The sequence below is a fragment of the Eschrichtius robustus genome, chromosome X (genome assembly GCF_028021215.1).
Source record: "Eschrichtius robustus isolate mEscRob2 chromosome X, mEscRob2.pri, whole genome shotgun sequence".
Taxonomy (NCBI): Eukaryota; Metazoa; Chordata; class Mammalia; order Artiodactyla; family Eschrichtiidae; genus Eschrichtius; species Eschrichtius robustus.
The window spans coordinates 62,602,318-62,624,762 of NC_090845.1; the positions used below are offsets into that span (position 1 = coordinate 62,602,318).

General features: G+C 54.3%; 1 protein-coding gene across 8 annotated transcripts; it reads left to right on the plus strand.

The window, feature by feature from the left end:
- Positions 1–73: 73 nt before the first annotated feature.
- MED12 (mediator complex subunit 12) lies at positions 74–22,203 on the plus strand. 8 transcript variants are annotated; one of them, XM_068532570.1, is made up of 46 exons: positions 74–387; positions 913–1,017; positions 1,225–1,416; positions 1,553–1,712; positions 2,431–2,612; positions 2,793–2,903; positions 3,249–3,503; positions 3,869–4,015; positions 4,179–4,278; positions 4,410–4,546; positions 4,776–4,907; positions 5,246–5,372; positions 5,873–6,102; positions 6,611–6,691; positions 6,823–6,993; positions 7,196–7,340; positions 7,507–7,557; positions 7,882–8,000; positions 8,207–8,350; positions 8,791–8,954; positions 9,167–9,298; positions 9,724–9,951; positions 10,128–10,272; positions 10,446–10,566; positions 10,927–11,028; positions 11,129–11,242; positions 11,494–11,669; positions 11,838–12,017; positions 13,082–13,153; positions 13,604–13,737; positions 13,906–14,067; positions 14,308–14,419; positions 14,579–14,668; positions 15,161–15,270; positions 15,496–15,631; positions 15,899–16,060; positions 17,071–17,445; positions 17,669–17,819; positions 17,975–18,180; positions 18,335–18,412; positions 18,505–18,559; positions 18,635–18,722; positions 20,654–20,897; positions 21,300–21,449; positions 21,625–21,706; positions 21,924–22,203. In XM_068532570.1, exons 1-46 carry the CDS (start codon positions 289–291, stop codon positions 21,965–21,967), a joined length of 6,501 nt encoding a protein of 2,166 aa, XP_068388671.1. In that variant the 5' UTR covers positions 74–288; the 3' UTR covers positions 21,968–22,203. The 8 variants fall into 8 exon arrangements, with proteins under 8 accessions (XP_068388671.1, XP_068388672.1, XP_068388665.1 ...); XM_068532571.1 differs by having other exon boundaries at positions 17,975–18,171; XM_068532564.1 differs by having other exon boundaries at positions 18,505–18,722.
- The last annotated feature ends 242 nt before the right edge of the window (positions 22,204–22,445 follow it).

A 22,445-nucleotide genomic window follows, 5' to 3' on the forward strand; every position in this document is an offset into this window, starting at 1 on the left:
AAATCGATCCTCCGGCGGCCGGGGCGGAAAAGCTCCCCGCGCGCGGAGCTCCGCCCCACGCCAGGATGGGCCCCGCCCCCGCCCCCGCTGCGGTCGGTATTGTCCGACGGTTCCCGGCGTCCCTCGGTTTCCCTCGGTAGTTTCCGGCAATGATCGAGAGTTTCTAATGTGCCCCCTTGTTGTCTCTCGGCTGCCGTCCTCGCCACCGCCGCCCCCCTTTTCGGCTCCCTCTCCCCCTCCCCCGCGGCCGGGCCCGGCTGGCGCCTCTGGCGCTACGGGCTGGGCAAGATGGCGGCCTTCGGGATCTTGAGCTACGAACACCGGCCCCTGAAGCGGCCGCGGCTGGGGCCTCCCGATGTATACCCTCAAGATCCCAAACAGAAGGAGGTGCGTTCAGAAATCCGGGCTCCCACGGGGCCAGGGGCCAGCCATCGCCATAGGAGGAAGAACTGATGGCTCGGGGAAGGGGGGGGGGGGGCGGGGCGGTTTGGTGGGAGCGCAAGTCCCGAAAGGGGGAAGAGTAAAGTGGGCTGGTGTAGGAGAGTAGGACCTAGTGGGGGTGAGGGGTGGTTCCTGGGCGCGAACCGGGAGTGATATCGGGGCCACGCTGGAGGCGCCCCCCTCTCCACACGCACACACAGCTCAGAAAGTTGTCTGAGGCTGCTGGGTGAGCTACGGCTGCTTGCAAGCTCGCAGGGGCAGAGTGCCGTTGAGCGAGCTCTGGGGAATTGGGAATCTTAGTGAGGGTGGGGTCCAAATGAATATTTGGACCGAATATCCGAATATCCGAATCCTCCTCCTACCTTTGTCCCCCCTTGTTCCCCTCTCTTCTGCCCTCCTCTCCCAGCACCCCCACCCCCACTCCCACCCCCAAGGGAAAAAAAAAGCTAAAATGTCGTTTTCCTGCCTCAGGATGAACTAACGGCCTTGAATGTAAAACAAGGTTTCAATAACCAGCCAGCTGTCTCTGGGGATGAACATGGCAGTGCCAAGAACGTCAACTTCAATCCTGCCAAGGTGAGACAACCCTGCCAGGCTGAAGGAAAAGGCTGGAAGGATCTGAGAAGGGGCAAAGGCCCCGGGTTGGGAAGACTTAAAGGGATGACCTAAATGGCTGAGTTCTCCTTCATAACCTAATGCTACCACATTGGCATTTGCCCATCAAAGGCACAACCACTTCTTTGCCCCTTCTTCCCACCCTGAGGTGTACTTTTCTTCCCTCAGATCAGTTCCAACTTCAGCAGCATTATTGCAGAGAAGTTACGTTGTAACACCCTCCCTGACACCGGTAGAAGGAAGCCCCAGGTGAACCAGAAGGACAACTTCTGGCTGGTGACTGCACGATCCCAGAGTGCCATTAACACCTGGTTCACCGATCTGGCTGGCACCAAGCCACTCACACAACTAGCCAAAAAGGTGAGGTACTGTTTCCTGTTCTTCAGGCCAAGGAGGGGAGTGCGGGTACCAAGTACCCTCCGATTCCCAGATGAAGCTACACGGGTGCCAGCTCATGGAGGTGAGAGAGGTCTCACTATTTGCGATGTCCATCCAGGTCCCCATTTTCAGTAAGAAGGAAGAAGTGTTTGGGTACTTGGCCAAGTACACAGTGCCTGTGATGCGGGCTGCCTGGCTCATTAAGATGACCTGTGCCTACTATGCAGCGATCACAGAGACCAAGGTTAAGAAGAGACATGTCATTGACCCTTTCATGGGTGAGTAACTCCTAATACCAGAGGTCCCACCACTGATCGCTTCCAGGAGTGGTAGAGAGACCCTTGCAATTATTCTCCTTCCTCATCTGTATTCCTTGCTTCTGCTTGTGTCTTGCATTCACTCAATTAGTAAGCATCAAGTATCTTGAGTATCTACTGTGTGCATGTACTGGGCTATAAAGATGACCACTACCTAATCCCTGCCCTTAGGATGCTTATAGTCTAGTAGGGATGCTAAGGCGTATGTACGAATCCCATAATTGAATATAGAAGCGTAGTGTCAAAAGTGGAGGCAGAAGGTTCTTTGAGAATTCAGTGAACAAAAAGATTACTTTCTTTTGGGGACACCTGGGAAGGCTTTAGGAAGGTGGCATTTGTTTCTTTGTTTGTTTGTTTTGTTTTAATTAATTTTTTTGAAGTATAGTTGACTTACAATGTCGTGTTAGTTTCTGGTGTACAACGAAGTGATTCAGTTTTACATATATATACATATGTATATATACACTCTTTTGCATATTCTTTTCCATTATTGTTTATTATGGGATATTGAATATAGCTCCCTGTGCTATACAGTAGGACCTTGTTGTTGAAGGTGGCATTTGACTAGAGCCTAAGGGGATGAATAGGATTTAGAAGTATGGTGACTGGGGGTGGGGGACAGAAGGTGTTCTAAGCAAAGGGACAGTATAAAATAGCCCTATTCCCATCTTTCCCCTAGAATGGACTCAGATCATCACCAAGTACTTATGGGAGCAGCTGCAAAAGATGGCTGAATACTACCGGCCAGGGCCTTCCGGAAGTGGGGGCTGTGGTTCTACTATAGGGCCCTTGCCCCATGATGTAGAGGTGGCAATCCGGCAGTGGGACTACAATGAGAAGCTGGCCATGTTCATGTTTCAGGTAGGAAGAAGGCATGTCGTGTGGGACGTGGGATTGAGCCTGACCTCACACTCTGCCAGCATAGAACAGAATCTGCCTGCCACCTTGCCCCACTCATGGTTCTCTTCATTCTTTCCTTTACTTCCTCTGCCTCATCTCTGATAGTCCCTCAGCAAAACTAATCCTCTTCCCATCCCATAGGACGGAATGCTGGACAGACATGAGTTCCTGACCTGGGTACTTGAGTGTTTTGAGAAAATCCGCCCTGGAGAGGATGAATTGCTTAAACTGCTGCTGCCCCTGCTGCTTCGAGTAAGGCCTGGGATTTGGGGGGTCTAGGGAGGATGTGAGGAGATATAAGACGTGAAAGCAATGTCCCTTGGAGAGAACTGTTTTTTGTTTGTTTGTTTGTTTTCCTAATATTTATTTATTTATTTGGTCGCACCGGGTCTTAGTTGCGGCTCCAGGGTTCCTCAGTTGTGGCAGGCGAGCTCCTTAGTTGTGGCATGCAAACTCTTAGTTGCGGCATGCATGTGGGATCTAGTTCCCTGACCAGGGGTCGAACCCAGGCCCCCTGCATTGGGAGTGCAGAGTCTTATCCACTGTGCCACCAGGGAAGTCCCCAACTGGGGGGTTTTGATCATCGTGTCTTGACAGTACTCTGGGGAATTCGTTCAGTCTGCATACCTCTCCCGCCGCCTTGCCTACTTCTGTACACGGAGACTGGCCCTGCAGCTGGATGGCGTGAGCAGTCACTCATCTCATGTGATGTCTGCTCAGTCAACAAGCACACTGCCCACGACCCCTGCTCCTCAGCCCCCAACTAGCAGCACACCCTCTACACCCTTTAGTGACCTGCTTATGTGCCCTCAGCACCGGCCCCTAGTTTTTGGCCTCAGCTGTATCCTTCAGGTAGGTACTAGGTGGGCCCATGGAAGTATTAAAAGGCATCTTGAGAAGACTCAGGTGCCTGTCCTGGAAAATGGGAGCGGTTCTAAATTGGAGGCGAGAATAGGCACTGAGTACTTGCTTGGAAATTGTTGGCTTCTCATTTCTGGGGTCTTAGTTCCTTTTCAGTTAGTTCCCTTCCAGGTCTAAATAGTAGGCCCAAAGCCTTTTAGGAGAGTGGATGAGGGGAGGGGCTCAGAGATGGAGTGATGCCACCCCAGGGGCTCAGAATAACTTTGGATCAGAAACTGAAGGATTGGGTCTTATAATGGGCTTCTAGACAGGTAGCCGTGATAACTGAGTTTGACTTAGCTGTTCCTGTCTGGCAGACCATCCTCCTGTGTTGTCCTAGTGCCCTGGTTTGGCACTACTCGCTGACTGATAGCCGAATCAAGACTGGCTCACCACTTGACCACCTGCCTATTGCCCCCTCCAACCTGCCCATGCCAGAAGGCAACAGTGCCTTCACTCAGCAGGTAAGTCTGACCAATAGCCTGGTATCCCCAGGCAACTGGGATGTGAGAGGCTTAAGTTACTCTTTCAGAAATAGTGATTCGGAGTCTGCTACTATTCTTTTAGCCTGGAGCCCTGGCCTTTTTTGTATGCCTTGCTACATCCTTAAAGCCTTCCTCTTTGCAGGTCCGTGCAAAGTTGCGGGAGATTGAGCAGCAGATCAAGGAGCGAGGACAGGCCGTTGAGGTTCGCTGGTCTTTTGATAAGTGCCAAGAAGCTACTGCAGGTGGGTGCCAGAGGACAGACGGTAAGAAGGATGTTTGAGGAAAGGATGGGGACGGTAAGGACATATAGATCTGAAAGTTGGAGTACATCGGGCCTCTAGGTAAAGTCCCCTTTACCACTTTTCCTCCTCAGGCTTCACCATTGGACGGGTGCTCCATACTTTGGAAGTGCTGGACAGCCATAGTTTTGAGCGCTCTGACTTCAGCAACTCTCTTGATTCCCTCTGTAATCGAATCTTTGGATTGGGGCCTAGCAAGGATGGGCACGAGGTAATAAGCAAGAAGGGGAAGAGAAGAAGTGAAAAACAGAGCAAGAGCAACAGTATATATGAGGGAAAGCCTCGGCAAGGCATTGAAACCAGAGGATGTCTGAAGAGACAGCCGGTCTTACTGGGCCTAGGATGTTTTAAGATGGGGCCTAGTCGCTGGGAGACTGGAACTCGGTTCTTTGTCCCCAACTCTACCTTACTCACCCCTTTGGTCTTCCTTTGGTCTCCAGATCTCCTCAGATGATGATGCTGTGGTATCATTACTGTGTGAATGGGCTGTCAGCTGCAAGCGCTCTGGTCGTCATCGTGCGATGGTGGTAGCCAAGCTGCTGGAGAAGAGACAGGCAGAGATTGAGGCTGAGGTTAGGGGGCCCATGGGGCAGTGGCAGCTGGGGTCGGAGCCACATTGAGCTGGTAGCGGGACCAAAGTTGAAGTTGTGAGAGTGAAGAAGGGGTAGAGAATGTACAGGGAAAGTTGAGGACATAAGGCAAAAGTAGAAAGGAGTGGATCGATGTCAGAGTTAGAGAAGTGACCAAGGCTGCAGCTGGGAGACGGTAAAGAAAATGGGAGTCAAGGGGGGGAGGGTAGAAGTGAAAAGCTTGGGATGGATCCAAAATAGGCAGTAGTTCAAGGATTGCACATGGACGAGTGAAGAAACAGGTAAAACCCAATCCTACAGTTTGTTCTCTCATCTTACAGCGTTGTGGAGAATCGGAAGCCGCAGATGAGAAGGGTTCCATAGCCTCTGGCTCCCTTTCTGCTCCTAGTGCTCCCATTTTCCAGGATGTCCTCCTGCAGTTTCTGGATACACAGGCTCCCATGCTGAGTATGGACCCCTGCCACCCTCTGGTTACCTCTGCCTAGACTCACCCATCCCTGTCATCAGAAAGCATATGAAGGGCCTTCTGGATATATTTCTGTCTTGAGCTCTATGCAGAATGACTTTTGGACATAATTCTAGCCTTTGCTCATCTTACAGTTTAACAGAGTAGAGAAATAGAAGAATAAAAGCAGGAGCATACGATCGAAGCATTTTCATAATAAATAAATAGCAGAGATGCTATATTCCTTTATGAGGTGGTGTGTGGGGCAGGAGTTGGGGTAACCAACCACACTTTATCCCTCAACAGTTTTGGTTTTATTGTTGTTGTTGTTGTTTTTGGTTTGGCTTTTGGTTTTTTGGGTTTTTTTTTTTTTTTTGAGTCATTGCTATTCTTGCCTACTTCAGGAACCCTAGGAGCACCATGCCTTAGGTGTGTCCCTCTCTCTTTCTGCCCGTCTCTTTCGTGCTCCCCTAACTCATCTTTTCTCATCCCCTCTCTCCAGCGGACCCCCGAAGTGAGAGCGAGCGAGTGGAGTTCTTTAACTTGGTACTGCTGTTCTGTGAACTGATTCGACATGATGTTTTCTCCCACAACATGTACACTTGCACCCTCATCTCCCGAGGGGACCTTGCCTTCGGAGCCCCTGGTCCCCGGCCTCCCTCTCCCTTTGATGACCCTGCCGATGACCCTGAGCGCAAGGAGGCTGAGGGCAGCAGCAGCAGCAAGCTGGAGGTGAGGGGGCTTTTCCTTGCCCTAGATCATTTCTTCTGACAGTCCCATCTTCCTGGCTCCTGGAATCCTCTGGGAATCCTTTACCTAGTGACGAGGGTAAGATTTGCTTAGTGCTTTGCAGTTTAGCAAGCACTCTCATGTCACTTTTTTTCATTGGATCCTCACAGCAGCCCTGTGAGGTATCCTTTTTTTTTTTTGGCTGTGTCGCGCAGCTTGTGGGATCTTAGTTCCCCCACCAGGTACCCAACCAGGGTCCATGGCAGTGAAAGTGCTGAGTCCTAACCACTGGACCGCCGGGAATTCCACCTTGTGAGGTATTCTTATCCTCATTTTAAAGCTGAAGGAAACCAAGGCCTGTGGAGGTTAAGGGACCAGTCAAGGCTTGCATCTGGAACTGGTGCTTTTCCCAATATGGTCTCCTCTCTTCGACTCCCTGGTCAACTTTTCTAGATGGTGGGGAGCAGCTCCTCGGGGCTAAAGCAGCTTCGCTTCTGTTCTCTGCCCTCAGGATCCAGGGCTCTCGGAGTCTATGGACATCGACCCTAGCTCCAGTGTGCTCTTTGAGGACATGGAGAAGCCTGATTTCTCAGTAAGTTAGATCCTGGTGTGGGAGAATCCAGCTCCTGAGGTCCTCCCGTTATGCCACTTTGGGGAGTTTCTTTGTGCCCCCTCATCCCTTTGTCTTCCTCTAAACGTTCTGCCCTTTCGCCTTTCTCTTAGTTGTTCTCCCCCACTATGCCCTGTGAGGGGAAGGGCAGTCCATCCCCTGAGAAACCAGATGTTGAGAAGGAGGTGAAGCCCCCACCCAAGGAGAAGCTAGAAGGGACCCTTGGGGTTCTTTATGACCAGCCGCGGCATGTGCAGTATGCCACGCACTTTCCCATCCCCCAGGTACCGTTCCCCAACACCTTGCGACCATCTGTTCTCAGCCCAGGTTTCTGTCCAAGGACTGTGCCGAGGGGTTGGAGCTGTCCTTGAGGGTGTGGTATGCTGGGAAGGGCTTGAGCACTGGGATGCGGAGGGGCATGGAGCATGCTTTTAAGAGGAGGGAGAGCGATCCGTGCTGGAGTCTGATGGTGCCGCTGGGATGCAGGAGGAGTCATGCAGCCATGAGTGCAACCAGCGGTTGGTCGTACTGTTTGGGGTGGGAAAGCAGCGAGATGATGCCCGCCATGCCATCAAGAAAATTACCAAGGATATCCTGAAGGTTCTGAACCGCAAAGGGACAGCGGAAACTGGTGGGTTTGAGGCGCCTTAAATGGATCTCCCCCAAAAAGCGCCCTAGTCAGTCTTCCCTTCCCCAGTGTAGGGAACTCCCAGTCATGTCCCGATGTCCTGTCTCTTGGAGTCTCCTGAGAGCTCTAGTCCTTTTGAAACTTCCCCCCTCATTCCCCCCCTCTGCAGACCAGCTTGCTCCTATTGTGCCTCTGAATCCTGGAGACCTGACATTCTTAGGTACCTCACAGTAAGCCCCATACTGCCCGCCCTCCCTCTCCCTTCCCTCCCTCAACCTAGCACCTCCCTGTACGTATTCCTCTAAGGTCCACATAGTCTGTGGTCCTCCAAACCTTTGCTTCACTGCCCCCTTCCCTTCATCCCTCCCCCGCCCCTTCCTTGACCCTCCCTTCCCGTCTTCCCTCTTCCTTCCTTCCCTCTCTCCCTCCCTCCCTTCCTTCCCCTTCCCCCCCCCCCATAGCCTTCTCTCCATACCCACCCCCGACCCCCAGTCACCTAGTTATCTTCCCTGTCCTGACTGGTCCCTTTCAACTGTCCCCTCAGGTGGGGAGGACGGGCAGAAGCGGCGGCGCAACCGGCCTGAAGCCTTCCCCACTGCCGAGGATATCTTCGCTAAGTTCCAGCACCTTTCGCATTATGACCAACACCAGGTCACGGCTCAGGTGTGGGCCTAAGCCCAGCCCCCTTCCCACATTCCGGCCTCCTTGTCCCGTTTTCCTTTCCTCCTTGTCTTCCCCCACCACCCCCCCGCCCCCCCGCCTCAGGCAGGCTAAGCCTCCTGGTCTCATCCCCTTCCACCATCCTTTCCTGCTTCCCTGGTTCTTGCCACCTCTCTCCACTCCTGTCTCACTCCCACTGCCCTTATCAGGTCTCCCGGAATGTCCTGGAGCAGATTACGAGCTTTGCCCTTGGCATGTCGTACCACTTGCCTCTGGTGCAGCATGTGCAGTTCATCTTCGACCTCATGGAATATTCACTCAGCATCAGTGGCCTCATCGACTTTGCCATTCAGGTGGGGAAGTTGGGGAGATGAGGGTGGAGGAAGGGGTTTGTGCTGTACAGGGTCATAAGGACAGGAGGAGAGGCTCAAGCCAGTGTCCCAGGCTATTTGGAGGGACCGAGAGACTAGTGTGGGGGGGAGTGACCCATGAGCTAAGCCAGCAGGAATAGAGACTCAAGTGCTCCCTGGGGAGACCCGAGAGACGGATTAGAGCACTGGGCACAGACTGTCCTCCCATCGTGAGGTTCATAGGATTGTATCCCAGAGACTGGTTAGATCATTGACGTGGCTTGTCGTTACTAGAATAAAGGACAGTGGCGTATGGCACCAGGGCCCTTCCAGGCTGAGGCAGCTCCAGCAGGAAGGGGCTCCAGTTTTCTCACAGGAAGGGGGGTTATGTGTAATGCTCAAGGCCTCTTCTCATTTCTCAACCCCCGCTCACTCTGCTCTAGCTACTGAATGAACTGAGTGTAGTTGAGGCCGAGTTGCTTCTCAAATCTTCGGATCTGGTGGGCAGCTACACCACCAGCCTGTGCCTGTGCATCGTGGCTGTCCTGCGGCACTATCACGCCTGCCTCATCCTCAACCAGGACCAGATGGCACAGGTCTTTGAGGGGTAAGCAGGGCTTCAAAATGCAGGGCCCTGGTTCAGGGCCCTGGTGAATGCTGGTGGAAGTGGCCTGCGAAGAACATGTGGGGCTCTCACTGTGCGGAAGTGCGTGCCATTCAGGTGGGGAGGGGAGAGAGTATTGCCAAGGGACGGGAATCTTTGCGCCCCGGCCTGCCATTGCTCCAGGCACACCTCTCGACCTCGCCCCTTCGTGACAGGCTGTGTGGCGTAGTCAAGCATGGGATGAACCGGTCCGATGGCTCCTCCGCAGAGCGCTGTATCCTTGCTTATCTCTATGATCTGTACACCTCCTGTAGCCATTTAAAGAGCAAATTTGGGGAGCTCTTCAGGTAAGAGAGGTGGGAGGTAAGGGGTAGAGAGTGGGACCTCGTCCCGTCTCCTTCCCGTTACTGCCCCACTCAGGAGCAGAGCACAGCCCAGGACCCTGCTGTCTCTGCAGGGTCATTTGGGGATGGTGTCCTCTGCGTGTTCTTGGTTCCTGAGAGTGGGCCTCCTTCCTCATCAGCCTTGCCTCCAGCCCATGTCTGCGGGGCCCACACTCCTCCTCCCCGCCTCCAGAGGCCCCTGTGCCTTCTTCCCACTGGGTTCCTTTCCTGCCCAGTCGGTCTGCTTTGTCCCATTTCCCCTTTTCTTGCCCTAAGGCCCCTTGTCCCTCACATTCTCCTTTTTTTTTCTTTTCTCCCCTTTCCTGACCATCCCTCTAGCTCACTAGCCCTTCCTCAACGCTGCTCTCTCCTTTCCCCCACCCCTGCAGCGACTTCTGCTCCAAGGTGAAGAACACCATCTACTGCAACGTGGAGCCGTCAGAATCCAACATGCGCTGGGCACCCGAGTTCATGATTGACACTCTGGAGAACCCTGCCGCTCACACCTTCACCTACACAGGGCTAGGCAAGAGTCTTAGTGAGAACCCTGCTAACCGCTACAGCTTTGTCTGCAATGCCCTTATGCACGTCTGTGTGGGGCACCATGATCCCGATAGGTATGGGGCGTACTGAGTGAGGAATGGGCACCACGCTCCCGCCTGATATTGGGAGGGATGAGATGCCTGGGAGGTACTGCAACCTTGGTTATGGCCGGGGTGGAGATGAAAAGTTAATGAGTCTGAGGTTTTGCCGGAACAAGGTTTTTCCTGAGGGCATTTGTACTTTTCCCCAGGGTGAATGACATCGCAATCCTGTGTGCAGAGCTGACCGGCTATTGCAAGTCACTGAGTGCAGAGTGGCTGGGAGTGCTTAAGGCCTTGTGCTGCTCCTCTAACAATGGCACTTGTGGTTTCAACGACCTCCTCTGCAATGTAGATGTGAGACTGGGGGTGGGGGAGTGCCGGACACCGGGCATTTCCCGGGGCAGGGGTCTACTCCCAGTAATCACAGGAGCGGAGGGACAGAGTTTTGCAGAGTGGAGGCCAAGCGCTCTGAGTAGCCGCCCTCTCTCCACACTGAGTCCTGGTGTCTGTCTGCTTTTTTCCTCCAGGTCAGTGACCTGTCTTTTCATGACTCCCTGGCCACTTTTGTTGCCATCCTTATCGCTCGGCAGTGTTTGCTACTGGAGGATCTGATTCGCTGTGCAGCCATCCCTTCGCTCCTTAATGCTGGTGAACTACCAATCCATAACCCCTAGAATGTCTAGACCCCCCAGTCTCAATACACACTGGACGGCCGCACTCTGGTTGTTCAGTGTGGGGCTCCTGGTGGCACCAGAGGCCAGTCCTGTGGTGCGCCTCAGGCTGGGAGGGGCGTCTTTCTAACCCTGCATTTGCAGCCCCGATCTTTCCGGTTCCTGACCCTTCCAGGTACTCCCCTTACACTGCAGAACAGTTTGCTGCCCCACCTCTCCTCCAATGTTTTATCTCTTTTCGCCTGGCCTCAGCTTCCCTTTTAGCCCCTCACCACCTACAGACCCACGTACCGTCCGCCTTCATCCTTTCCCCTCTGCTTTGTCTTCCTCTCTGTAGCTTGCAGTGAGCAGGACTCTGAGCCGGGGGCCCGGCTTACCTGCCGCATCCTCCTCCACCTTTTCAAGACACCTCAACTCAATCCTTGCCAGTCGGACGGAAGTAAGTGACCTCGATCCGAGCCGGCCAGCCGTGGAAAGTGTGGCTACCCCACCCACACCGTTTCTACTTTTGCTTCCCCTGACTTCAGCTGTCTCCCCAGACAAGCCTACGGTAGGAATCCGCTCCTCCTGTGACCGCCACCTGCTGGCTGCCTCCCAGAACCGCATTGTGGATGGAGCTGTGTTTGCTGTTCTCAAGGCTGTGTTTGTACTTGGTATGGGGGTAGGAAGGGAGTGGTGCCAGAAGTGTGTATAGGGTGGAGCGCCAGCTAAACTACAAAGGACAGTCTTTCTCTCTCCTGAAGGTGGTCCCTCTGACCTTTGGGGAGGAGACGAGGGAGGGAAGTATATTTCTGTCCCATAGGGCAGGATCTGGGGAGTTGCTGCTTCTGTGGGTCCGGGGTGGGTCTCCACACAGCATTCGGATCTCACTCTGCCCTCCCTATCTCCTGCCTGTGAACCACAGGGGATGCGGAACTGAAGGGTTCAGGCTTCACTGTGACAGGAGGAACAGAAGAACTTCCAGAGGAGGAGGGAGGAGGTGGCAGTGGCGGTCGGAGGCAGGGTGGCCGCAACATCTCTGTGGAGACAGCCAGTCTGGATGTCTATGCCAAGTACGTGCTACGCAGCATCTGCCAGCAGGTCAGTCTCACCTTCCCCCCACACCTCCTAAACGCCGCTATATAATATAGTCCTGTTTCCTATCATGATCACACCACCTCCCTGCCATACACCAACCCCCCAGTCCATCCCCCTTATTCCTAACCTGCTTACTGGTTGCCCCAGTCCCCTGATTCTCGGCCTCCTCAGGAATGGGTAGGAGAACGTTGCCTTAAATCGCTGTGTGAGGACAGCAATGACTTGCAAGACCCAGTGTTGAGTAGCGCCCAGGCCCAGCGCCTCATGCAGCTCATCTGCTACCCACATCGGCTGCTGGACAATGAGGATGGGGAAAACCCCCAGCGGCAACGCATTAAGCGTATTCTCCAGGTAGGCCAAGGCGATGGGGGTCTTGGAGGAGGCAGTGAGGCCTGAGCCTGGGGTGAAACGATGGGAACCTTGAGAGAAAAAGAGAGAGGGAGTTAAGTAGGAAGACGAACGAGGATGTGGGTGAAAGGTGGTGAGAGAAACAGCTCCAGCATGGGTTTCGAAGTTAAGCCAACATGGTCTAGACTCGAGAGTGAACTGTTGGGTGAGTGCACAGCTATCTGGAGTAGGACTCTAGCTTATCAGTGGGAGGCATAGCATCTGGGAGGCCTAGTTTTTGGCCTTGTATGTTTGGCATGTTGGTCATGGCTCAGTCATGAGTAGTAATACTACCGAAGAGCTATTACTTATCGAATGGCTGCTTCACGCGGGGTACCATGCTCAGCGCTCTACGTAGATTTTCTCATTTACTCTTCACAACCCTGCGAAGTAGGTAAGAATATCCCTATTTGACCAGTGAGGAAACTGAGACTTGAAGAGGCTAAGTAACTTGCCCAAGGTTCAGGAACTCACACAGCTAGGAAGTTTAGAGTCAGTATATGAGCCCAGGTCTGCCTGTGCCCTTTCTGCCTCACCACGCTGCTGCAGACATTCATGTGACTGGAGGGTGGAAAAATAAAGCCGTTGAGGAAAAGCTAAAGGAATGAGGCCTCTTCAGCCCAGAGGAGATAATGCCAAAGAGAGATTAGCTGAGACTAGCCTTCGGGTCTGTAAAGGACTTTGAGCAGCTGGTTGGAAACAGGAGCGGCGAGCTTCAACTTCAACATCAAAGATTTAGGTTAAGCATTAAGCAGAACTTCCTGATGCTAAGGAATGTGAGGCTCTGGAACAGGAAACTGGGGAAAGATGTGAAATCTTTCCAGAACCGCTTTTAAAATAGGAGAGACTTTTCAGTCATTTTGGACTATTTAGGTATGATCTTCCCTAAAGAGGGGACATAGAGGTCCCTTTCAGACCTCCAGGCATATGTGATTCATGGTTGTGAGAGATCAGGAGCTGGCATCGGGGTGCTGAGTGGCTGGGATGACACAATCATGACTAGCTTGTGGGTGGGGTCTCTGTCACAGAACTTGGACCAGTGGACCATGCGCCAGTCTTCCTTGGAGCTGCAGCTCATGATCAAGCAGACCCCTAACAATGTGAGTGGTGCCCGGGCCCTCTCTTTTCCCATGCTTACTTCCAGCGACACATGTCAGGGAGGTGGGCCGCCATAGAAGAACCTAGGTCCTACCTTTGGGTTCTGGAGATCAGAGAGGATGGGAAGATGGTGGACGTTTGGAGCCGATGATAAGGGACATGGGTTGGGAGTGTTGGGGCTCTGAGCTGTGGGGAAGGTTGGTGGCGGTGGCCATAGAGGCTGTTTCTGTGGCCACAGCTGTAAGGAGGTATGTAAAGGAGAAGACAGTGGGCCATTGGAGAAATACTACGAGGTGCTGGAGGACATGACACCCAGCAGAGTTGTGTCCGTTAGCCTCCCATCAACCTCCATGGATGCCTTCCTATGTCCTCATCTCCCAGCTCTCCTACCATCTCTTTGCCTTTGCCGCCAGCTACCTATTTAGCACCCCTGTGCCTTTCATCCTCCTCAGGAGATGAACTCCCTCTTAGAGAACATCGCCAAGGCCACAATCGAGGTTTTCCAACAGTCTGCAGAGACAGGGTCATCTTCTGGAAACACTGCAAGCAACATGCCCAGCAGCAGCAAGACCAAGCCCGTGCTCAGGTTGGGTAGAAACGTGTTAGGACCCATCCCCTTCTGAGTTTTCTCCTCTGGTAGTGTAAATGATTTCAGCCACCTGGAGATGCCAGGCATGTCCATCAGGAAAGGAGAGGATGGGTTGTTCCAACCTTGCCCGGCTCCTCTGTAACCCTGTGCGCGCCATCTCTCCAGCTCCCTAGAGCGCTCTGGTGTATGGCTGGTGGCTCCTCTCATTGCCAAACTGCCCACCTCAGTCCAGGGGCATGTGTTAAAGGCTGCTGGGGAAGAATTGGAGAAGGGCCAGCACCTGGGTTCCTCTTCGCGCAAAGAACGTGATCGACAAAAGCAGAAGAGGTAAAGCAGCTACGAGGGGGCCGGGATTGAGGGGTAGAAAGGAGAGGAGGCATACCCAGGGAAGAAGAAAAGTTGGGGCAAAGAGGTGAGGATCAAAATCAGAAAAACGGACAGAGGATAAGAGTGATAGTTGAGCAAGAGGCTAGATCTTAAAAGAGTAGGGTCTGGGGCTCAGAGGAATGAGGTTGGAAGTTGCCTGACCTACAACCCATGGTCCTGTTCTTTTCCTCCCGTCTCTAGCATGTCCCTGTTGAGCCAGCAGCCCTTCTTATCCCTGGTGCTGACGTGTCTGAAGGGTCAGGACGAGCAGCGCGAGGGACTCCTTACCTCCCTCTACAGCCAGGTCCACCAGGTACAGGTCTCTGGGCCCTGGAGCCGAGCAGGAGGGCAGAGAAGGATGCAGCCAAGAGGCCACTGAATCTTCAGTGTTTTCTGACAAGAACACCCTGGGTGCTTTGGCATGGAAACGAGAAGATCCCTGAGCCGTGTGTTGTACTTGTTTTTATCTTAGATTGTGAATAATTGGAGAGATGACCAGTACTTAGACGATTGCAAGCCAAAGCAGCTAATGCATGAGGCGCTCAAACTGCGGCTCAACCTGGTGAGAGAGGGAGCTGGGGAGAAGAAGGAAAGGGGTGGGGCTAGGACTGCAGACAAAGAAGCCCCAGCCCAGGGAGGCGAGGGTGAGGATGGAGGGCCCAGGCTCTTCTGGGTCTTCACATATTAGCCCAGCTCTCCTAAAGGACGCAGGACCTGAAAGCGGTTAAGGAGACTGGATCCTTGCAGGGACCCTGCCTCAGTATCCTAGATTCTGGCTGGGCCCGAGAAGCCCTAGACATCTATTGTGAAATGTTGAATGAGATCCTGGACGTCCTTTGGTCCAACTCCATCATTTTATAAGTAAGGAAACCAAGGCCGAGAGATGTCAAGAATTAAGTCGTTGGCCTGAGATCATGTAGCAAATCATAGGTACAACTGGGACATTGACCTCAGGTGTCCCGAGTCACATCCAGCCCAGGTTCTAATCTAAGCTTTCCTTAAACGCTGCACTCCGCCCCTGAGCCATCTGACTGACTTGTTGTGGCCCTGGCAGGTGGGGGGCATGTTTGACACGGTGCAGCGCAGCACCCAGCAGACCACAGAGTGGGCTGTGCTCCTCCTGGAGATCATCATCAGCGGCACTGTCGACATGCAGTCCAACAAGTAAAGCATCCCCATCCCCTCCCTCCAGTTTTGTACCCGAGAGGATCCCCTTCCCTGACACCAGGTGCACAACCCGCCGCAATCGGTGTGGCTGATACTGCGGACTCCGCGGTCCGGGGTTGCCCACCCGGTTTTCGTGCCCGCTCCCTCTCGTGTCCAGCCCGGCTGTCTCTGTCTGTCTGAAACTCTTTATCCTCTGGTTTTCCCCCCGGCTTCCTGCCACAGTGAGCTCTTCACCACCGTCTTGGACATGCTGAGCGTGCTCATCAATGGCACCCTAGCTGCGGACATGTCCAGCATCTCCCAGGGCAGCATGGAGGAAAACAAGCGTGCCTACATGAACCTGGTGAAGAAGCTGCGGGTGAGAGGAGGGGGCGAGGGCGAGGCCTAGAGGCCTGGGGTCTCAGCTCCCTATTCCCTGACCTTGCGTTTTCGGTCCAGCCTCAGCGACATCGTCCTGCCCAGAGCCCCCTACCCTTCCCTTGCACGTCCGTGTTTTCTTCGTTATTCATATGGTAAGGATTTACCGAGTGTCTTCTTCGTGCCAGCTTCTGTGCTGTCCCCTGAGACTTCCCGTCCCTCTTTTCCTGTGTCCTTGAACTCTTGTCCTGTCCTTCTGTGCCTGCAGAAGGAGTTGGGGGAGCGCCAGTCAGACAGTCTGGAAAAAGTTCGCCAGCTGCTGCCACTGCCCAAGCAGACCCGAGATGTCATCACATGTGAGCCGCAGGGCTCCCTTATCGACACCAAAGGCAACAAGATTGCCGGCTTCGACTCCATCTTCAAGAAGGAGGCATGTTCCATTGTCTTCCCATACCCTGCTCCCCGCTCCCCACCTTTGTTCCCCTTTGGGTCAGAGCCTCCCCTGCATTAACCTCTGTAGCTGCAACAGGTTTATCAGGCTCTGTGGGCGAGAGCCATCCCTGGGGTGTTGAGCTAATCACTTAATTTTCCTCACATTTCTTCTTCCCATCCTGGGAGTCTCCGTCTCTTTCCTTGGTCTCTCCCTTCACCCCTCCGCACCTCCCATCACCCCCACCCACCTTTGTACGTACCACCCACTTCTCAGCACCCTACCCTCCTCTTTCCTCTGCCCCACCTGCCTCCCATACTGCTCCACCCCGGCCTGCACCCCCTTTATCCCTGCATCTCTCTCCCCACGACCCTGTCAACCCATCTCTGCACAGTTTTCTCTGTCCCCTCTCTTTGTCAGTTGCAGTATTTGTTGAGTAACCATAATCATTGTGTGTAGTAGAGGGAGAGGAGAAAGAGAACACGGAGTTCAAAAGCCAAAGTCCGACCCGTCCATATAGCCATACTCTTCATTCTTTTCCTGGCTCAGTGTGTCTCTGTCTGTGTTTCTGCCTGTCTTTGTCTCTCTCTCTCTCTCTGCCTGTCTCTCTCTTCCTGTTTTTCTCTTTCTCTCCCTGTCTCTGTCTCTCTCTCTCTGCCTGTTTTCAGTCTCTCACTGCCTTTTCTTTCTCGGCCTTCCTGTTTCTGTATCTGTCTTCCTCTGTCAGTGTCTGTCTCTGTCTCTGTCTCCCTCTGCTCCCCCCCATCTCCTCTTAACTCTCTCTCCTCTGTGTGTGTGTGTGTGTGTGTGTGTGTGTGTGTGTGTGTGTGTGTCCGTGTGTCCGTGTGTCCATGTGTCTTCCTTTCACCATCTTCCCTGAATCTACCCATGACTTTTTTTTTTCTCTTATTGCCAACAGATACTTTTCCCTCTCCTCCAAGTCCTCAAGTTTTCCAAGTCTTCTGTTTTCCAAGTCTCAACAGCTCACTGTTTCTCATTTTCCGGAGCAGGGTCTACAGGTTTCCACCAAACAAAAGATCTCCCCCTGGGATCTTTTTGAAGGCTTGAAGCCATCAGCGCCACTGTCTTGGGGCTGGTTTGGAACAGTCCGGGTGGACCGGCGCGTGGCCCGCGGAGAGGAGCAGCAGCGGCTGCTGCTGTACCACACGCACCTGAGGCCCCGGCCCCGCGCCTATTACCTGGAGCCGCTGCCGCTGCCGCCGGAAGATGAGGAGCCCCCAGCCCCCGCCCTGCTGGAGCCTGAGAAAAAGGCTCCAGAGCCCCCCAAAACTGACAAACCTGGGGCCGCTCCCCCCAGCACCGAGGAACGCAAGAAGAAGTCCACCAAGGGCAAGAAACGCAGCCAGCCAGCCGCCAAGACAGAGGTGAGCGCTGCTGCCACCTCGCCACAGCCCCGTCGCACCCCTTCCCCAGCCCCTCTCTCTTCCTGGTTCTGTCGAGCGGCTGGTTTGTGGGAGGGCTGGGGGCATCTGGGGAAGGGGTACCTTTAGAATTAGAACAGGGAACCACGTACATCCAGCTCCTGTTCCCCCCTCCTACCCCACCTGACCCCAGCCCTCTCCCCTTCCTCCTGTGCCGTTCACACAGGACTATGGAATGGGCCCAGGCCGGAGTGGCCCCTATGGAGTGACAGTGCCTCCGGACCTCCTGCACCACACCAACCCTGGCTCCATATCCCACCTTAGCTACAGGCAGGGCTCCATAGGCCTCTACACCCAGAACCAGCCACTGCCGGCAGGTGAGTGCCAGCTACTAGGCACGAGAGCCTGACCCGAACATGCCTTCCGCCTGAGGGGCGATGCCACTCCTCCCAGGAGCTGTGGATGCCCGGGGCGCTGAGCAGGGCACAGGGGGACGAAGAGCCTAAAGAGGTCAGCCTGCTCCCCTTTCCAGGTGGCCCCCGTGTGGACCCGTACCGCCCTGTGCGGTTACCGATGCAGAAGCTGCCGACCCGACCACCTTACCCTGGAGTGCTGCCCACCACCATGACTGGCGTCATGGGACTGGAACCCTCCTCCTACAAGACGCCTGTGTACCGACAGCAGCAGCCTGCGGTGCCCCAAGGACAGCGCCTTCGCCAACAGCTCCAGGCAAAGATAGTGAGAGGGGCCGTAGGGAGGGCCGTCAGGGAGAGGGGCTTTTGAGGGTCACAGGGATTGGGATCTTCACAAGGACACACAGAGTAGGAGATACAAGAAACGAGGTGGCAGAAAGCCCTTCCTGAGTTTGAGTTTGTCTCCTTTTTCCCTCTAGCAGAGTCAGGGGATGTTGGGACAGTCATCTGTCCATCAGATGACTCCCAGCTCTTCCTACGGTTTGCAGACCTCCCAGGTAAGGGCACGAGATGGTGAGAATCGGGGAGCTTGAGGCAGGCTGCGCTGCACAGTCTTGGCCCTGACTCCGTCTCTCTTCCTTCCCTCCAGGGCTATACTCCTTACGTTTCTCATGTGGGATTGCAGCAACACACAGGCCCCGCAGGTACCATGGTGCCCCCCAGCTACTCCAGCCAGCCTTATCAGAGCACCCACTCTTCTACCAATCCTACTCTTGTAGATCCTACCCGCCACCTGCAGCAGCGGCCCAGTGGCTATGTGCACCAGCAGGCCCCAACCTACGGACACGGGCTGACCTCCACTCAAAGGTACCCAAGGGAGCCGGGGGTCGTGAAGACACACTGAGGCTTTCGATTTGGGAAAACCTGGGCCTGGAGGTGATGGGACTAGTCAGAACTTTTGGAGGCGTCAAGAACACTTATCTGGCCACCTGGCCTGTCGCCACAAAATGCCAGAGCTGGAAGGGACCCTGGCGGCCAGTATTCTCACACCTGCTTCCCAACATTTCTTCGAGGACCAGAGAGGGGAAATCATTTATATATGACTAAGAAAAGGAAAGATCTGGGGTTCATAGATGCAGCGTGTGGTAAGGAGTCATCCAGCCACTGTTAGAGCAGTTTAGTGCTGGAATGGACCAGCGAACACATTCTCCCACCATGCTGAACGTCAGTCAGGCCTTGGTTAAGACTTTGGAGTCATGGCTTGAGGCTCTGCAGCTTAGGGTTGAGAACGCTGCGGGGTGGACCAGAAGAAAAGTCCCTTACTTAGACGTGCCTTAGGCCCACTGTGTGGCCAGCACTATGCTAGGACCAGGTGGGGTGAGGAAAGCTATTTGAAAAAGATACAAAGTCCCTCACCACAGAGAATTTCTACTATACCTGGGAAGAGGAGACTTACTCAGAAAAACACTTAGGGAACACAGTGATGAAAGATATAATCAGCTGTGCAGTTGGGTGCCGTGAAGTAAAATGGGAATTCAGGAAGAGTGCGGGATGATATCACTGTGGGCCTGAGTCACCAGAGAAAGTTCCGTGAAGGAGGTCAGACTTGAGTTGGCCTTTGAAGCATAGCTGTGACTTGGATTTGCAGGGAGGAGGAGAAGGAGGGGGATCCCAAGTAGAGGACGTAGCATGAACAAAGACATGGGGACCTGAATGAGTAGGGTGGCTGGGAGGACAGGAAGGAGAAGAGCTTGGCTGGAATGTAAGACTCGTGCCAGGGAAGGAGTAGGGACAGGCTGGGAGTGGGCAGGTTGAGAGAGAGCCTTGAACGTTCGGTGAGGGATTGAGACACAATCCCAGAAAGCACTCTTTTTTTTTTTTTTTAATTTATTTATATTTTATTTATTTATTTATTTTTGGCTGCATTGGGTCTTTGTTGCTGCGTGCGGGCTTTCTCTAGTTGCGGCGAGCAGGGGCTACTCTTCGTTGCGGTGTGTGGGCTTCTCATTGCAGTGGCTTCTCTTGTTGCGGAGCACGGGCTCTAGGCATGTGGGCTTCAGGAGTTGCGGCACACAGGCTCAGCAGTTGTGGCTCGTGGGCTCTAGAGCGCAGGCTCAGTAGTTGTGGCGCGCGGGCTTAGTTGCTCCGCGGCATGTGGGATCTTCTCGGACCAGGGATCGAACCCGTGATCCCTGCAATGGCGGGCGGATTCTTAACCACTGCACCACCAGGGAAGTCCCCAGAAAGCACTCTTTTGATCAGGAAAGTGATGTGATGATTTGGGCGTGTTGAGAGATTAACGTGGAATTCATGGAGAGGATGCATACGGAAGGTGACAGAAGACCTGAGACGGGCCCAGCCAGTAGCCTGTTGCAGTGAAGTACAGATTGGGGTCAGGAAGGTGTAAGGAGCAATAGAACTCAACAGTCTCCAAGACCCTGACGTGTTACTGGGGACCAACAACAGTGATAAGCAGAACAACCTCAGTGGGTATCTATAGAATGCCTAGCCTGTGCTAAGACTGTGTTTCATTTTCATAAGAGAAAACCAGCTACAACAGAATTGAAAAATTCCTAACCACGAAGGTTAGGAGCCACTGAAATGGGGTGTTGTCTTTGCTCCTCATTCCCCAACCTAGAAATCTGTCAGAAGCCAAAAAGGCTCTTCTGGTTGGTGACAGGAGGAGTGAATGAAATGGCCTGTTGATGTTTCTTTGGGGTCAGGGACCTGGGGCTCATCTGCCCCCACCCCCTCCCCACAGCCCATGCCTTGATCTCTGCGCCTCCTTGTCTTTGTAGGTTTTCCCACCAGACACTGCAGCAAACACCCATGATAGGCACAATGACCCCACTGGGCGCCCAGGGTGTCCAGGCCGGCGTCCGGTCGGCTTCCATCCTGCCTGAGCAGCAGCAGCAGCAGCAGCAACAGCAGCAGCAGCAGCAGCAGCAGCAGCAGCAGCAGCAGCAGCAGCAACAGCAGCAGCAGCAGCAACAGCAGCAACAGTACCACATCCGGCAGCAGCAGCAGCAGCAGATCCTGCGGGTAAGGGCCCTAGGATTTTCGTCTGGGACCTGGGAGCCCGAGGAGGAGGAGGAAGGGGACTGGGAGCGGGGGAGGAGGAGGGGGAGGAGAGGCACAGGCTCTTCCAGGTGGTTTTCAGCACTGAATGAGGCAGTGTAAGGACGTACCCCGGCAGGGCAGCTGGCACGTAGTGGGGGCTTAAGAAGCCAGTTCCTTCCCTCCCCCTTTTTCCGGGGGTCCTGGTGGGAGAGAGTTGGGGGTCATCTGCTTGGTGCTCCAGATTTGATTTTCTCTGCAGCTCTCTGAGCGGGGAGGGCAGCGGACCCAGAGTTCCCACCCTGTGCTTCTTCCCCCATCCCCATCCCTCCACCACTGAGGTTCAGCCCCTTGCTCTCCTTAGACAGATCTCTTCTGTCTCCACAGCAGCAGCAGCAGCAGCAGCAACAGCAGCAGCAGCAGCAGCAGCAGCAGCAACAGCAGCAGCAGCAGCAGCAGCAACAGCAGCAGCAAGCACACCAGCAGCAGCAGCAGCAGGCAGCTCCTCCCCAGCCCCAGCCCCAGTCCCAGCCCCAGGTAGCTGCTGGACTCCAGCCCTGGGCTCTGGGACCGCGGCCCAGGCTGGGGACAGTGTGCAGCCATGGCGAGGCGGGAGGCAAGGCAGGGCCCTCCGCCGAGGGGTGGGGACATGAGGACAGGGAAGGAAGGGGACGGTTCGAGTTCAGTCTTCCACTTGCCGTTCTCACCTCAGTTCCAGCGCCAGGGGCTTCAGCAGACCCAGCAACAACAGCAGACAGCAGCTTTGGTCCGGCAGCTCCAACAACAGCTCTCCAGTAAGCCCGCCCTTCTTCCCAAGGAGAGCCCCACGGAATAACTGGGGGGCCGGCGGGGCGGGGGAGGCCAAAGTAGCTGAGGTGATTGCTTCAGGCCCCGGTTGTGAGGGGAAGCGTTGCCTTCCATCCCTTCCCTCGGTGCCTGAATGGCTCTCCTCAGTGCAGACCGCCACCCCTGCTCGGCCTCCCACCCCTGATAATCTCTGGTTTTTCACAGATACCCAGCCACAGCCCAGTACCAACATATTTGGACGCTACTGAGCCACCTGGAGGAACTGCTTGTGCACTGGATGGGGCCCCACCCTTTCCTCTTAATTCCCAGTCCCCTTCCTGGGCTAGCACCAGTAGTGGTTGGGGCTCTTCCCTCAGGCTCCATTTTTAATGAGTTTTTAGTATTTTTGTTAATGTGAGGCATTGAGCTGTTGGGTTTTGTATATTATTTATATAGAGACCCCAGAGCTGTTGCACCCAATACATACACAGAGCTTCTTTGCAAAGGGAGTGTGTGAGTCTGCATGTCCGGGAAGGGCGGGCTCTCGGAAGGGTTGCGGGCCGGACCAGCAAGTCAGCACCTTCATTCTGTTCAGATCACCTCCCCTGTTTACCTTGCACCCCCTAAATTTCTGAATTCTAATTGGCTTACTACCCTCTCTTTTCTCCAACCCGGCAGCGTGTTAAGGGTTGGGGCCTTAGTCTCTCAGTAAGGGCGGTTCACCGTCTCAGCTAGATGGTGCAGCTT

Coding starts and splice junctions, on each gene's coding strand:
- MED12 (XM_068532564.1), top strand. CDS start 289: ATGGCGGCCTTCGGGATCTTGAGCTACGAACACCGGCCCCTGAAGCGG. Junction 14,420..14,578: donor TCTACAGCCAGGTCCACCAG/GTACAGGTCTCT, acceptor TTTTTATCTTAG/ATTGTGAATAATTGGAGAGA. Junction 16,061..17,070: donor ACTCCATCTTCAAGAAGGAG/GCATGTTCCATT, acceptor TTTCCGGAGCAG/GGTCTACAGGTTTCCACCAA.